Source organism: Elephantulus edwardii, unplaced genomic scaffold (genome assembly GCF_000299155.1).
Source record: "Elephantulus edwardii isolate Elephantulus edwardi_28Jun2011 unplaced genomic scaffold, EleEdw1.0 scaffold00117, whole genome shotgun sequence".
NCBI classification, from domain to species: domain Eukaryota; kingdom Metazoa; phylum Chordata; class Mammalia; order Macroscelidea; family Macroscelididae; genus Elephantulus; species Elephantulus edwardii.
In genome coordinates this window covers 6,672,664-6,690,041 of record NW_006399867.1, presented here as the reverse complement: position 1 = coordinate 6,690,041, position 17,378 = coordinate 6,672,664, and the positions used below count along the sequence as shown (strand labels likewise).

Genomic DNA, 17,378 nt, shown 5'->3' with positions numbered 1-17,378 from the left:
CTGTAGGACCCATGGTGGTATGAACCCATAGTTAGGTGCTTGGTTTTTAACTGAAAGATTGATGGTTTGAACCTACTAGCTTTTCTGTATAGGGAGCTCTGGTGGCCTGGTGGGTAAGGCATTGCACTGCCAACCCAAAGGCAGGCAGTTTGAATCCACCATCTGTTTCATAAAGTTTTCAGAGTCCCGCTATTTCAGATGTGGATGCCAATTCTCCTTCCTAGTCTGTCTTAATCTGGGAGCTCAACTTAAACTTGTCTAGCATGGGTGACACTGTGGCACTTGACACACTGATGGCAAAGCTTTGAGCATCACAGCAATGCACAGGTTACCCCAGTACAGCACACTGACAGCCAAGTACAGTACTAATTAGAAAAATGAATTACCCACAGTACAACAAACTGATAAATTAGTGTTGCACCTCTAATAGCAAATCAGGCATATGTATTATACTCAACTCGATGACACCTAACAACATCAGCAATGACAGTCTGCTCCATAGGAAAAATATTCCTCCAGTGTGATTTATGGCCTCTGAAAACACCCTGGAGGGTCAGCTGTGAGTCAGGTAAGACTCCACAGCAATGACTTTGACTTTGTCTTGAGCTTCTTGATGAGAAAAAGATACGGCAGAGTGCTTCTGTCAAGATTTCAGCCTTAGAAACTCTATGGGAATGATTTTACTCTCTGCTGTAGAGATCCTGCGAGTCTAAATGTACTTGACAGCAATATGTAGACATACTGTGAGCAGAAGAGCAGATATTTATTTAAAGAAGAATAAAAGTAGCTGCAATCCCAGAGATGCCTGGTTCAAATCCACCAGATGCTCTGCTGCAGAAGGAGGCACAGTCACCTCCTGTATCAGTCAGATCTGATTTGAAGGTACACACATTAAAAAACAAACAAACAAACAAACAAACAAACAAAAAAAGAAGTAGAGTAAACCTAAGATGCAGCTGATTCTGTGGGCTGCAGGAGAGGAGGTGCTGCTGGAGGTGGAAGCGCGAGGCATTTTCAAAAGAAAGAATTGCAGATTAACGGATAAAATTTGTTTTAATAATTTTTTAATTAATTTTAATGAAAGTTTACAGAGACTTCAGGTTTCCAGTCATTCATTGTTGCACTTTTCTCCCTGCCCACCCCCTCCCCACAATTCACTCTGCTCCTTTAAAAGAAAAAGAAAAACTCTTTCATTGTTATGCAATCCCTCCCCCGAAAGTCCACCCCACTATGCAGCCTTCACTCTGGACTTCTGGAATGACAAGAATACCCATTCATGTCTGCTGGGCTTAGATTGTTCCAAATATTTACCAGAGTTTGCAAATAGTAATGACAAAGATGATTAAGTTTCAAATTGCCGTTCAGCAGTGAAGGTATTTTCCCCAGAAGATGGAAAAAGGCAGATATTGTCAGAGCGTCACAGGACTTTTGGCAGTTAAGTAGTCCAGCAGCAAAAGCGATCTACAGGTTTGCATGTAGCTATCTTAAGACAGTTTACTTAGTTCAGATGGGTTTTCCTGATCTTAACTGAGTATTGAAGTGTGGTCCTGTGGACAGAGCATTAGGTTTTCTTCCCTGGCACATCAGATTGACTGAGATTGTTTCTTTGCTTTCTCACCTAAATATCAGTTGTTACTGTTGTTGTTTTTGTGTACTGTCTAGTCGGAACCAACCCATAGCTGACCCTCCGGTGAGTTTTCAGAGGCAGTTAATTTCACAGGAGGAGATTGGCCATCCTTCTCCTGCAGAGCAACAGGTGGATTTGAACCACGTGCCTTTGGCAGTGCAGCGTCTTGACAGTAGACAGTTAGGAGGGCTTTTTCTCAGCTCTCTGTCAACACACAGCCTGTGACCAGCGTTTCAGAAAGTAGTGGTCCCTGGTTGTATGATTTGATGTCAGACTTTTGGAGAAAAGAACCCAAATGACTCTGATGTTTATAAAGCACATATGAAACCCTGTATATGCCCAGTTCATAATCATCATCATTTATCAGCAACAACAAAAGAGAATACCAGACATTGAGTATTGTTGGTAGACTGGATTGTATTAAATGACAACCAGAGTTTTCAGCTTCTCAGGTAAGAACGTACATGAGAACAAACTCCACACAGTCATTGTTCTCAGTGACCATAACTTCACTGCTTTCTCTGTGTATTTTTTAGGCATCAGCACGAGCCCACCAAGGACCCGGTCATTCTGAACGCCCTTTTGCATGTGTGTAAGACAATGCACGACTCTGTCAAGTAAGTCATGTTCAAAACTAAACTGTAGCATGGATTGGGCCTTAATCCCACTTCATATTACACTGGGGACTTGTGGCTTTAAAGTGTCACTTTAATTTTCTGTTTCTGTTAAAATGATTGCTAACAAGGTCATAATCCAGGAGTGGAAAGAGGCTGAGGGTCGCTTTCTTGAGGAAAAGTGATGGCAGATGTTTTTATACAGGGATTTCCATTGAGAGAGAAAGACTGGGTTCATCCAAGTGAACTCAAACTCTCTATTTCCCAGAGACTTCTAAGGGCATCAGATAGTTTAATAATGAGGCCACTCATGAAGCAGTGTGGTACTTTATTAAGTTATCTCATCATTAACCTGTTATTTGAAATTCTAATGACATTTCCTGCACTCCTTACTTGAAGGACTTTATTTGCTCATTGGAATGGTGGTTCAGACTTATCCATAGCCCTTACCTGGGGTCAAAGGCTGATGAATCCAATCTTTTGCTTTCTAGTTGTTTGCTGCACTTTCTTTTGGCAGTACTTAGGGCAATTCCTGTTGACTTGTGGCTGAAATTTTAGTCACCGAAGAATTTTCAATCATAGAAGGTTCATTTACTGGAAAATGTTACAAGAATTGAGAAAATGATTTTTCAATATAGCATATCTCAACAAGATTAATTGTATTTCTTGAAAAAAAATTCGCATCATTTATCTTCATGATTTAGTGCTTTCAAATTCTTATGGAAATACAGAAGTAAAAATATCAAGTCTTTTCATAATGAAGAGAATTTCTAGACTTCCGTAAAACAAAGATGGAGATAAAGCCACAAACAATATTCAGAAAGGTGCTTATATTTGTAGGATGTTAGTCTGACTGCTGTGCCAGAGTCAGATAGAAGGGGCAGGTTTGTTTTTGTCTTGTGTAAAAGTAGAGATCGGGTGAGAGTTTGGAGGTACTTCTGCTTCAGACTATTGTCCTAGGACCCAGACTCCTTCCTTCTTGTTGCTCTGCCATCCCTCTGGGATGTTGCCCTTATCCGCATGGTGGAAACGGATTTTTTGAAACCATGTTCATGTTCCAGCTTGCAGGCATTGGGGGACAAGAACCTTTAAAGGACGAGACTTGGAAGGTGTGCTTATCACTTGTGTTCACATCCTGTTTCTCAGAATTGTCACAGGACTGTAGCTAGCTGTAAAGGAGACTGGGATGGAGGAGAAATTGTGCAGGGAGGGCTGTTGGTAGTCTGTACCAGTCCTAATTCCCCTTCACTCACTTGGAACAAACAAACAAAACGTTGGCTCCTGTTTTTTTGATAACTCTTAATTATTTTTAAGTAAATTTGAAACAGTACTTCATAGGCTTTTATTTCTATAATCAAAACTCTAAGGACTTGTTTATATTTTTAAATGTGTTAAAATTTTCCATTTAAATAGTTCATATATATACTTCTCTTAAATTGTATATTACATAAAATTGCTATTGGTAGAATGTTGATGGTGAGATATATGGTGGTTCCTTGGAAAATTCAGCTGTACTGTATGTTTGAAATTTTTTATAATAAAATATTGAAAAGTCCACTCAAACTCAATTTGAACATAGACTTTGCTGCTTAAATACAAAGAAGAGAAAGTTGCCTTCTGTTTGTTTCTTAAGATACATCTTGAGAACAGCACATTTGGCCCAGTTAAGAGAAATGAGAAACATATTTAAATGACATTGTTTTAGATTATACATTTTCATCAAAAGAAAATTATCCAGGCCATTGGAGGTTTTTTTAATACCTAGAAGATTAAAAATGTCCCTACCTATTAAACTGCTTTCCATTTAATGTACTTTTTTTCTTTAGAAGCTCATGTATTACCTCAGTGTTAATTATGTACAATTATCGATTGCAGTGCACTAACTCTTGAGGATGAGAAAAGAATGCTGGCATGTTTGATTAATGGATTTATAAAAATGGTAAGTATTAGGGAAGAAGTTTTAATGCACTTGGAAATGTGAGTAATTGTTTATCCTCGTTGTGATGAGTGCAGTTAGCATTAGGTTCCCTGGTGCTTTTCATTTTGAGTTGAGATGAAATTAGGAAACGTCATACGTTAGCCAGGACTCCCATGAGGTCAGACAGAGCCAAGACAAACCAGCTTAAAGGAAAAAACTAAAGGGGCCAGAAAGGCGGGGACAGGTTGGCTCACGCAGCAAGAACATCCAGGAATGGAGCTCTCTGGAGGAACAGCTGGACGTGGTCTTCCACTGATATCATTAGGACCTTTATCTGTCTTTGGCCTCCATTCACTTCCCTTGTAGGCAGGCTCTTCCGCATGAAAGCCTGCATTTCCTCCCCCCAGTTCTGCAGCCCAGCAGGAGGTGCTGTAGCAGAAGCCTGAGGGTTGAGTTTCTTTGAGTTGATGTGGATCGTGGACCAGACCTGACAGTAAGATGCTTGGCCTGCCCATATCCTGTGGACTGCAGATGGGGAGGAGGAGTTCATTGCTGTTGTCAGATGACAGCATGAGGAAACTAGATAGCCAGTGCTGAAAGTCCATTCTCCATCCTTTAAGTGTCTGTCTCTTGCTGAATAACAACTTCCAAGATGTAGCAGGCTTGGAATGAGAGTGTTTGGGAATCCCGACAAATTGACGGGTGAATTCACGGGTGGGGGTTGACTTGGGACCAAAGATTGGTGCTGGAGGATCTTAGAGAGCCTCACTCACATGTCTGGGGCCTTGCTGCTGGCTGGGGTGTCTTCTCCGCTTATGTGATCAGATTTTTTCTGTGTGGCCTCTCAGCTCTGGCTTCCACAAGGATGAAAACGGAGCTACAAGACTTCTTCAGACTGGAGCTTAGGAGTTACCCAAGAATTATTCTGCATTCTGTTGGTCAAAACAAGTCAGGGACAGCATAGGTAGAGGGGAGAGGAAGAGAGGCCAGAGCATATTGCAAAAGAAGAAGCAGAGTGAGAGGGATTATCGTGACCACTATAGAATATAATCTGTCACACCTTCTCAAATTAAGAACAGTCTTTACCTTTATTCCTCATATGCAAAGTCAAAATACCCACTTCTGCTGATGCCTTCTGTTTTAGTAGGCACATCAAGACCAGAGCTAACAGAAATGAAAATGTCTAGATAGCTTTGAAAATGACCTTGACAATCTAACTTGTTCAACAAGGTGGGGTCAATTATAACTGCCCTCCTGACTCTGTGGGTAAAATATCAATTTCTTTGAAAATTCAGGGTTAGTCTTTCAATTACACCTTAGGAAATGTGCTTTGATTTTCCTGGGTGACTCACCCATGCCCTGAATTGATCTCCTAATCATACGATATTTATTCTTTTATGATTTTGCCTGAAAGCCAGTGAAGTATAATGAGAAGGAATATGAGGAAATCAGATGTGAAATCTGATAGCTGTAATGGAACCAGCCGTGAGAAACCTCGTCTTCATAAAAATAGCAGACAGCCGTAATGTTTGTCCTGCTACCAGCTGTTCATATGTTTGAGGGAAGAAGAGGACAGAAATGTTAAGGGCAAATAAATGTCTATGAGGGCTGTGGCAGCCCCCATTGAGCTCTGAGGTAGGAATCGCTGTTAGGATGCGGAAGGTGTGACTTTTATTAGGGGCATGCTTCTGATAAATGGCTCCCAAGAACTAGATTCATATTCCATGAAAAGGCTGGAGCTGACAAGGAAAGTTCCATTATTTCCTTCCCAGTGACTTTGGCATAGGGCGGAAAATCCTATTTACATTTCGACATTGTTTCAGACCCTTCAGCCTTTGTATGTTCAAGTATAAAGCTTAACCTCAACAAAATGAAGTAGTAATATTTTGGTTATGTACGGAGTGCAGCGATGTAAACCATTTTAGATAAACATGTGTCAGTGTGTGTGTCGGCTCTAAACTAAAATTTTCTTTCAATTTCACTCATTCTTATGCTGTTTCCAGGGGGGTGTCCCACCCATGGGAGCTCAGGAAATTCCTTTCCTCAGTGCTCACTGCAGCCTGGAACTAACATCCTTTTCTGCATCTTCTTCTGCTCCTAGGTTTCCTTCGGCCGGGACTTCGAACAGCAGCTCAGTTTTTATGTGGAGGCCAGGTCGATGTTTTGCAACCTGGAGCCTGTTCTCGTGCAGTTGATACACGTAAGGATTTCCACTCGTCCGTTCTCTCAGCAGATGTTCCCTGGTCATCTGTATGCCAGGCAGCCGTCTTCGTCTGAGACTCACGTCCCCGTGTACTGCTGTTTTCTAGAAGTCAAAGAGTGGTTCCTACAACTTGGCTCATGTCTTCAGATGATTTTTCCAAGTTGTTTTTTGCTAAACTCTGCATGTCTTTATTTTCACATGCCAACAGCAAACATCTAAGGGAATAAATTAATCACAGAAACGCTAACGTAGAGTTGCCTCTTCTAGAAATTTCAAACCCTCTTGGCTCATGGCATCTCTTGGCGGCTTTTCACAGTGTTTCCTGGGCCAAAAGAAACAAATGACACTTCTATTAGATGGATTCAAACAAGTATTTCTGCCCCAACACCATGGTAACCTTTTGAAGAAAAACAATGTCCATAAGTGAAAGAAAAATATCACTCTTAAATAAGCACATGACTTAATAATGAGCTATATTATTGTTGTTGTTTGTCAGAACAACAACCCACAGCTGACCCTCTTGTGGGTTTTCAGAGGCAGTTAATGGCCCGGGAGGAGATTGCCCATCCTTCTCCCACAGAGCAGCTGGTGGCTTTGAACCATGTGCCTTTGGGATTGCAGTGCAGCTTCTTGCCACTAGGGTACCAGAGTATATGTATATATACCTATACCTACACTTATACCTATGGAGTACTGTACTACACAACTTGTCAGACCTTAGAATTGCATTAAACCTTACCACCCTTACTTCCTGTTCCTCATTCATCTCTGTACATTGTTGAGATTTTTATCTGAGCAACTGCCCCAGACCCAGCTTAGCCAAGAGGTGACAGAACTGCAGGGAATATCTTCCAGTCCAGCAGGCAGCCGTGCACTGCCTCACACCAGGGCCTGGAGCAGTGCCCAGGGTCTCTCAGTCACGTGCTCATGGGAGTTTTCTGTGGTGTCCTTGACCTGCTTGGAACACAGTCTGAGAACCATCCACCCAAACACTTCATAGGTGGGAAAGTCACCTGAGGTTCCATGTGAACAGAAAGAGAAATGGCCCTCTTAATGGATTTGTTATTCAGTATCAGGTTACTTCTTGTTATGTGCTGTCAAGTTACTTGCGAGCTCTGAACCCTGCTCTACCCTGTGCCAACCTCATTGTCTCTGATAAACCTACCCCATTACCCCAGTCACTGAATCAATCCATCTCATCGAGGGCCTTCCCCTCCTGCGCTGTCACTCCACCCTCCCAAGCATGATGTCCCTCTCCAAGGACTGGTCCTTCCTTGTGACATGCCCACAGTATGTCAGACGAAACTTGAGAATCCTTCCTTCAAGGAGCAGCCTGATCTCACCCTCTCAAGGATGAACATGTTTGTTCTCCTAGCAGTCCATGGTATATTCAGTACTCTTCTCCAGCACCACAGCTCAAAGGCATCTATTCTGCTTCTGTCATCCCTCATCATTGTCCAGCTTTCTGATGCATAACAACATTAAACCATGACTTACAGATGAAGTGTGAGAAAATTGGGGGGGACCTGGTAGTGCCCCCTTGAAAGAGTTGTGAGGATGACGTGCAGCACTGAGGACAGGACTTAGAACATTCTAGATGATACTGTGATGACGCCTCTTGTTACTGTTGCATTGCTAACCAGGCTTGGTTTACTGTTTCTTTTAGTTCTCTAAGCTCTTTTCCTTCTCTAAGCTCAGTGTGTGGGTTTTCTTGACATAGAGTCAGTGAACCCTGGCTGCTCATTAAAGCAGAGAACGATCTTTTTGAGCACCGGTTGATAGGCATGAACGACTCCATTTGTTCTCCTCCCCTGGAGATGTTTGCTCAAGTTGATATGGACTCAGGCCCTCCGACCCCTTTGGCATTTCAGGGTTCGGTGCTAAGCAGCCTTGTCCCTGATCAGATTGCCCTCTTCACCCTGTGCATAGTTAACGTCCAGATGTCTGTGCAAGATATTAATCTGAGCCAGCCGTATTTTCACTGCCATTTTTGTTTCTGTTTTATTTCTTCTCAAATCCAGAGTGTGAACCGGTTGGCAATGGAAACAAGAAAAGTAATGAAGGGTAATCATTCCCGCAAGACAGCTGCGTTTGTTCGGGTACGTTCTAAAGATACAGACGCTCACGCATCCAACTCCAGCGAGTAGTTTCGTTTTCAGGTTACTAAAATGCCATTCTCAGAAAAAGATGAGGGTGATCATTTACTATCGACTTTTTAAGTTTGTTTTTCCCTGGGTGTCTCTGGGCTAATTGATGTCTTTGATGTTTTTAAAAGAAATCACTAAGTCAACTGGAATTTTATTATTTGTTCTGAGGTGCCAAGTGAGAAGGAGACTTGTGTTGCCAGCTGAGTGTTCTCTAGGACATTGGCCTGTAATTTGGAAGACCCAGTGCCTTTTTTCTCTTTTCCCAAAGACTTGTACAAATTTGATGGAGGGAAGGCTAAAAATCCGCTTCTTGAGAAACCTCTTCAAAATTGTATAAAAACATTAAATGTCTGGCTTTTTAAAATGGAACCATACAAAACAAGATTAGAATGAAAAATTAGTCCTTTCTCACCTCATCCCTTTTTCTTCATTTGCCTCCCACCCTTTTGTTTTATATATAATTTTTTTCATTTTGTACTGGTTTACTTAACAACGTTCATATACATTGTTCTTCTCACTGGGTCTTTCCCCTTTGCTTTACTCTCCCTTCTCTCCACCCATCAAATTGTACGACCCTATGATTAAGACTCCTGTATCCTCACTCATCTGCTCCGTCCTCCTCCCCACCTTGGATTCTTGTATATGTTCTACAATAATCGTCTAATACAGTATTTGTCCTTTTGGAACTGAGTTAGTTCACTTACCATAATGCTCTTCTGTCCCTCCCAACATAGCAATTCCACTGCTTGGAATATGTTGTTGTTGTTAAGTGCCATTGAGTCCTAGGCGTCTCATAGCAACCCTATGAACGAAAGTCTACGACACTTGCATGTGTGAGTTTCATCCTTTCTCCAGGTTCATAGGGTTTCTGGAGGCAAGGTATTTACGGACGTGGATTCCACTCCTGCTTCCAAGCAGGGAGCTCCACCAAACACTGTCCACCATGGGTAACTGTTACCGCATTTGACACATCAGTGTCACAGTGTTCAGCTTCACAGCGACCACGAGTTACCTCTGTACAGCAAGTGGACACACCAGGGCTATATGACCTGCATCTCTTCCAACTTGGAATATACTCTGAGAAAATGAGAACTGAGGCATAAACAGAGACTTGTATGTCAATGTTCATAGCAGTGTTAGTCACTATTGCAAGAACTTGAAAACAGTCCAAATATCCAACCACAATGGAATGAATTGAGAGATTATGGTACATTCACATGATGGAATACTATGCAGCACGCAGGAACAATGATTTTGTAAATGACTATCTCCCACCGTTTTTAGCAATTTCTTCTTTAAGCCCCTCTGCATTTTCAAGTAATTGAATTAAACAGCTGTTGCTTCAAATACAAATTATAAGGATTTAACAATTTCCTCCTCTGATAGAAGAGGATTTACTCTTGAGACAGTGTTACCTGTCTTATCTTCCATTCTCCATCCCCTCAAATGCTGTCAGGTACAACAGAGACAGCAGGGAGACATTGCAGCTCAATGTGGGGGATTCATGGCCATAGATATTTTCATTAAGCTGAACGTGATGGGATGGAGTAAACAGGGGTGTGCATGCACTCGGAGAGCATTGCAAATGTGACCTTCTGGGGCTCTCCCTGTCTTCTAGGCCTGCGTTGCCTACTGCTTCATTACAATCCCCTCCCTGGTGGGAATCTTCACGAAGCTCAACCTCTACCTGCATTCGGGCCAGGTGGCCTTGGCCAATCAGTGTCTTTCCCAAGGTAAGCCTGTCATTCTCCTGTGGGGCCCTCACTTGCTTAGGAAAGCTGACTCAGCTTATGTGTGTATGCATGTGTGTGTGTGTGTGTGTGTGAGTTTTCTTTCTTTTAAATTTTATTATTTTTGTGCGTGTGTACCAAATCGAATCTGACTGGTACAGGAGGAAATTGTCCCTCCTTCCGCAGCAGAGCATCTGGTGGATTCGAACTGTGCGCCTCTGGGATTGAAGTGCAGCTTCTTGCCACTAGGCCACAAGAGCTCCCCAGTGAGTTTTCTTTTTAAAAAAATAATTTTTAGGAAGTGGGCAGGGATAAAAGTACAATAAAAAATGACTGGAAATCCCAAGTCTCTCTAAACTTCCATTAAAATAAATAGATAGATAGATAGATAGATAGATAGATAGATAGATAGATAGATAAATTAAAAATTAAGACAAAAATTATTTTTATAGCTGTGTCTCAGTAGACTTCTTTTTTTCTTAAATTTTATTTTATTCATTTTAATGAACATTTGAATTGTGATTTTAACAAAAGTTTACAGAAAACTGGGATTTCCATTCGTTCATTGTTGTACTTTTTCCTCCCTACCCAGAGGAAATGAAAAAAGTGATTAATGGTGAATTTTAAACCTATTTAAGTAGGAAGCACATTTCTGTCTTTCTCTCTGTGTCTTACACACACACACACTCACTCTCTCTCTCTCTCACTTTTTAGAGTCAGATGGATCTCAGAGCTTAAGTGTTTACTAATAAGATCCTTTTTTAAAATCTGACTCCCATAGGCCAGGTCAGGTCAGGTCAAGCAGCTCAGACATCTTGAGCTAAATATACCTAGAGGATTTCTGAAGTTGTTGTTGATTCCCTTCAAGTCGAGCATGACTCAACTCTTTGAACAAAAGGCCTGAAGCCCCTCTACAACTATCGACATTTGTCAAAGTCCATAGTTTCTGGGGGCAGTTAGGACTGCTTGATCGTGGCTGATTACACTCACTCACTCGTTGCCATTCAGTGGGAACCAACTCATAGCTGACCTTCCCCCCGGCGAGCCTGTGGATTATGCAGGAGGAGACTGCCCGTGTTTTTCCTGTGGCGCAGGTAATGACCTTGAACCAGCAGCCTTTGGATTGGCAGCACAATTCTTTACACGCTAGGCCACCGGTGCTCATCCCAGCAGATAGAGGTTTATTTTCTTCTTCTTCCTCCTGCCTTTGGTTTTGTTTTGTTTTGTTTATGTTGGGGGGATGTGTTTGAAACCCTGAGGCACACAGGTCGAGTCTGATCCACACATAAAGCACATACCCTACAGTTTGCATCATGGATGACAGTTGATGTGCTCTTTCTGTCACAAGTAGAGAAGCAGACTTTGAGGTGAGAATGAGCAGGTGGAGTTTATTTTGGAAGTGATCCTAGAGGGTGTCAACAGGGTGATGGGGAAGTGAGACTGAGGGGGAGCGAAGCTAGGAAAGGGGTGCACTTGTGAGCAGGTTACCGCTGTGGGACACTCGGGTTCCTTCCCAGTGGGGCCTCTGGGAGATGCCCTGGGGCATGCTCCAGTGTTAACCCATCTGAAGGGTGGAAGGTGGCTGTTTTTATTTCCCTCAACTTCCGTCTGCCTTTGTCTGGGAATTGTTTCTGGGTCTCTGCCTCCCTGGCATTTAGGGCATGCTCCTCCTTTGAGTTAAGGAAAAGCTCTCCGGTCAACTGGAAGTGTTTGCTCTGTGTCGCCCTTGTCTCTTCTTGGAACTGAGGGTGAGGGACACATGGGTGGGGCCCCTACAGGTCTGCAGCAAGGTGTGTGTCCAACAGGCATCACACAAAGTAGAGAAATCCTGGCAGCTGTAATCGTGTGCCCGTCACAGGGTGTATCCTTTGTTTACATGTTTGCAGCCCTTTGCATCACGAGTCTCACCTCACGCAGCTGCATGTATTCCTTCCAGCAGCCACATGAGATTAGATCTGTGATGATGCCTCATTCCATAGCTGAGAACATGGGAGCGGGAGAGGATAGAGACCTTGCCTGAGTTAGGTCCCCTCCTGAGTCACCGAGCCACCAAAGAAAGCTTGGCCGCTGAGCTGTCTGACTCAGGTCTACAGGCCCAGCACTCTGATGCTGGGCATCTGGGAAGCAGAGTCGAATAGGTTAATGGATTGTGTTGGGAGTTTTGGTAACCCTGTATAGAGTTGAAGGAGTGTTGGTAGAAGAATGTGGAGAGTGTCAGACTGCTACCTGAAAGATCAGCAGTTTGAATCCCAGAGGTGCTGCACAGGAGAAAAATGGGCAGTCTCTCTCTCAGAAACCCAAAGGAGGGCCCCGTGAACTGGGCTCACAGCAGTGGGCTTTGGCGGAAAGTTCTGGTATGGAGTTGAGTGATGTTGTCAGTGTTAGTTCTTCCCACCTTTACTTTATCTTACCCAGAATCATGGATTATTCCTGACTTAGCACCTGCTGCTTTGCCTCGTTCCAGTTGCAAAGTGCTTGCTTCCTACTCTGTTCTCTTAACCCTTGTGTGATGATTCCAGCCTTCATCTGTGTCCTGACTGCTCTGGGGAGGCTGAGCTCCAGAGTCTCCCCGTGTCTTAGCTCTCTACCAAACTCTGCCTGGTTTTGCTTCCAACTCAGCAGGACTCCAGTGACTTCCCGGAGCGTCTGGAACAAAACCAAATGCCTTGCCACGAAGTCCCGTTGTGAGCAGGTGCCTGGCTGTCTTTTGTCCGCATCTTGCCCCACACTTCAACTCTACAGGCTGTTTTCTTTTCTTTGAACGTACTAAGCTGTTTCCAAGTCCAAGGCCTTTTGCACTTGCCATTTTCTCTTTATATAGAATGACCTTCCTCAGATTTTTTTCTTTTGGAAAACAATTAGCAGTCAGATGATGAGACCGGAGCCCCATGCCTCTCATACCCAGGTGCTGACGGTGTTAGCTGGAGCCACCACGTTCCCAGCCTACTATGCATCACCCTTCCTACTGCCCTGACAGTGACCAGGAGCTGACATTTCCTTGTATTGTTTACTTGCTCCTGAGTCAGAATTGAGTCCATGGCAACTCTGGTGTTTTTGTTGACTGTTTGGTTGTGCTTTCATTATCTGCTAGTGACATCTCTCCTTGTCATTAGGATAGTAAGCCCCACTAAAGCAGGAATCCTTCTCCTTCATGTGTCAGTAAATGTGGAACTTTCTTCAAATGCCTGTTTTACTAACAATGATGGGTTAACAGGAAAGAAAAATTAATAGCTGCCACCCAACCCCCAGTGATGTGCAAAATGAAAATTGGAAGTAATGTTTTTGGATGTTGTTATTTGTTGTCAAGTCAGAATCAACTCACAGGTGACCTTCCAGAAGGTTTACAGAGGCTAATACATTGCATGGGAGGAGATGGTCCATCTTTCTTCCACTGGGAGGCTGGTGGATTTGAACTGTGTGCCTTTGGGTTGGCAGCACAGCTCCTTACCACTGTTGTTATGTGCCATGGAATCGCTTGCAACTCATAGTGACCCTGTGAGTTCTGAACAGGAATTCTAAACCTTGCTTTTTCTTGAGCCAACCTCATTGTCTCTAACACAGTTACCTCCATTAACCCAGTCACTGAATCAATCCATCTTTTCCAGGGTCTTCCTCTCTTGTGCTTTACCTCCACTTTTCCAAGCATGCCATCCCTCTCCAAGGACTGGTCCCACCTTGCAACATGTCCAAAGTATGGTAGACAGAGCTTCAGAATCCTTGCCTCCAAGGAGCAGCCTGGTCCACCCTCTCCAGGACAAACCTGTTTGTTCTCCTGGCAGTCCTTGGTATAGTCAATACTCTTCTCCAGTACCACAGCTCAAAGACATCACTTCTCTATCTGTCATCTCCAGTCATTGTCCAGCTTTCTGATGCACAACAAGTAATTCCAAAGATCGTGGTCTGGATTAGGCGCACCTTAGTCTCTAGACTGACATCATTGCTCTTCTATACTTTGGAGAGGTTTATGACAGCAGACTGTCCCAATGTAATTAATCTTTTGATTTCCTGGCTGTTAGTACCAAGAATGTTGATTGTGGAGCCACCTAAGCTGAAGCTGTTAACGATCGTAGTTTCTTTTCTATCATGATGCTGCCAATCAGCCCAGTTGTAAGAACTATTGTTTTCTTGATAGTGAGCTTCAGTCCATATTGAAGGCTTCAGTCTTTGACCTTCTGCGCAAATGCCTCAGGTCCTCCTCAGTACCACTAGGCCATCATAAATCTGCTAGGATGCTTGAGTGCAGGCTCACCTGTATTACATTAGGAACAGATGGGGAATGTCAGTGGAGTTGGAAACTCTGTGCAGGAGCCTTGATAATCCTTTCTCAGCTTTATAAACGCAGGACCATGGTCCTGACTGTTGTAGAGCCCTCCCTTCCCCACCTCCCCACCCCCGCCCATGTTTAGGTGGTTTGTTAGGCAAGTTAACAGGTGACAGTTCAGGTTGGAAACAGGTTGCAGTCTTTTAGTTAGGACAGCCTCTCAAGCACGCTTGCAGGCCTTTTGACTTTGAGCTGCAGCTCAGTGTTACAAAGGTCTCTTAGTCCTACCAGTTATGACATCTCCCTTCCAGTCCTCCGGCAAGCTTGGACAAAGGCCCTTCCTATGGCTGTGGCTCCTGCTCCATAGAGTAGCAGCCCGAGTCAACTCAAGATCAGATCCCTTTATAGTCAAGCAAGATGCCTTCTCACCCCCATTCCCTGAGGTAAGCCAGGCCTGGTGCGAGACTTAACCAGCGCTGCCTTGTCTGTGCTGGTTGTATGTGACCTACCCTAAGGTAGGTACCTTGCTGTCTTGAAGTTTTATGTTTTAATGAATGCCTGCACACTTTTTTTTAAAAAATTAATTTTGATGAAAGTTTACAGTCTTTGGATTTCCATTCATTCATTGTTGCAGTTTTCTCCCTGCCCACCCCTCCCCCCCAGTTCACTCTTCTCTTTGAAAAGTAAAAGAAAAATTCTTTAATTACAATCCCTCCCCCCAAGTCCACTCCACTCTGCTCCCTTCATTCTGGACTTCTGTCATGACAATAATACCAAATGATATATCCCTTTTAAACAGTTTTCTCCCTCATCTGTTTCAATGCAGTATACTTAATTTATCCCATCTTTCTCAGTCTTCCCCCAACCCTGATGTCAGTCCCGTTTTACAACAGTGGCACTATGCAATATTTGTCCTTTTGTGACTGAGATATTTCACTCAGCATAATGTCTTCCAGGGTCACCTGTTTTGTATAATATTGCATGAGTTCCTTGCTTTTCAATGCTGCATAGTATTCCATTGTGTGAATATACCACAGCTTCTCTATCCATTCATTTGTTGATGGGCACTTAGGTTATTCCCAACTCTTTGCTATTTGTGAACAAAGCTGCAATAAACATGGGTGTGCATGTATCTGCTTGGGTGGCCTGCATGCCTTTTGATGCTTCTTGGGATGACCTGAACTTGCTGCCTCCTTGGTTGATTTTGTTTTATTTCAGGTTCTCATTCCCAGAAGAGCCTTCATGGCCCTGGTTGCTGCGTGAACGCTAGCTCTAGTGTATTCACTTGTTGATCCTTCCTCTCCCTCTCATGCTCAAGTGTGCATATTAAAACACCGGGGTAACAATGCACTCTAGGCTATGCAGATAAGCAGCACGCAAACGTTGGTGGTGATGGTGGTATCAGATGGTGTCACCTTGGCCGTGGCTCATTAAAGCCCTGCTGCAACAGAAGGAACGCAGCCCCGCCCTGCACCATCTTAGCCTCTGCGATGCTTATGCCCGTTGTTACAGCCACTATGTTAGTCCCTCTCCATTGAAGGGCTTCCTCTTTTTTTGCTTACCCTCTGCTCTTCTGAGCATGATGCTCTTTGCCGGATACGTGTCCCTGTTAAACATGCCCAAGTACGTGAGATGATATCTCACCATTCTCCCTTCTAAGGAGCATCCTGGCTGAACCTCTCCCCAGAAGGATAGATTTGTACTCTTTTCTGGCAGTCCATAAAATGTTCAATATTCTTCACCAAAACTGTCACTTAAATATGTTACTTCATTCTTGGTCCTCTTATCCTTTGCCCAACTTTCACACACACAAAAGAGAGCCGATTAAAAATATCATGACTTGAGTCAGAGATGCATATAGGTTGGTCTCCAAAGTGACAACTTTGCTTTTTTTTAATACTTGAAAATTTGCAGCAGACCTACTCAGTATGTCATTTGGTTTCTGACTGCTGCTTCCATGGGCATGGACTGTGGGCCCCAGTAAATTGAAACCCCTGACAGCTTCTGTATTTTCTCTGTGTGTCATGATGTTATTTATTGATCTAGTTGTGGGGATTTTTGCTCTGTGTTGATGCCTTTGAGCTGTGGTGCCAGGGAAAAGTGTTGAATATACTGTGGACTGCTAGAAGAACAAACAAGTTCGTCCAAGAGAGGGTGAAACCAATCTGCTCCTTGGAGGCAAGGGTTCTAAGGCTCTGTCTGACATGTTTTGGGCATGTTGCAAGGAGAAACTAGTTCTTGGAGAGGGACATCATGCTTGGGAGGGTGGAGGGATGGTGCAGGAGAGGAAGACCCTTGAAGAGATGGATTGATTCAGTGAGTGAGGTAGTGGGGGTAGGTGTGTTGGAGACAGTGGCGTTGGCACAGGATAGAGCAGGGTTCAGAGCTGTTGTATATAGGGTCACTATGAGTTGCAAGTGATTCAGTGGCACATAACAACAACAACATGTTGAAGTGTAAGTCATATTGAAAAAGTCTTTAATCTTCATTAGTAAGTGTGTCAAGTTATCTTGTTTTAAACAAGTCGGGTTGTACGGCAGGTGGATAATGGGTCCCAGTCATCTTGGTGCAGTGAGTGTTCTTCTTCACATTGTCGGGGTTCTCAGATTATTTGCTCAGTGTACAGATTGAATAGTATGATAGAAGGATACAGCATGATGCAGTTTTCCTTATTTTAAACCACAGAGCATCCCCTCGTTCTGTTGAAATCACTACCTCTTGGTCTTTCTAGAGGATCCACATGAGAATGGTTAAGAATTCTATTTTTTTTTAAATTTATTATTTATACCATCATTTACTTGTATAGTTATTTATATACATTGTTTCATTCACGTACATGTAGGGTTTTTTGTTTGTGTTTTTTTTTTTAAGTTTGTAA

The 17,378-nt window shown here is 43.2% G+C and overlaps 1 protein-coding gene across 1 annotated transcript in view; it reads left to right on the top strand.

Annotated features, from left to right (window-relative positions):
* Positions 1 to 17,378, top strand: part of LOC102867320 (chromosome unknown open reading frame, human C16orf62) — a 168,633-nt gene that overhangs the window by 96,125 nt on the left and 55,130 nt on the right. The window contains exons 21-25 of the mRNA XM_006892659.1: positions 2,164 to 2,244; positions 4,117 to 4,180; positions 6,261 to 6,359; positions 8,384 to 8,461; positions 10,128 to 10,242. Of these exons, the coding sequence (XP_006892721.1) occupies positions 2,164 to 2,244; positions 4,117 to 4,180; positions 6,261 to 6,359; positions 8,384 to 8,461; positions 10,128 to 10,242 (437 nt within the window). The remainder of the gene's footprint in view (positions 1 to 2,163; positions 2,245 to 4,116; positions 4,181 to 6,260; positions 6,360 to 8,383; positions 8,462 to 10,127; positions 10,243 to 17,378) is intronic.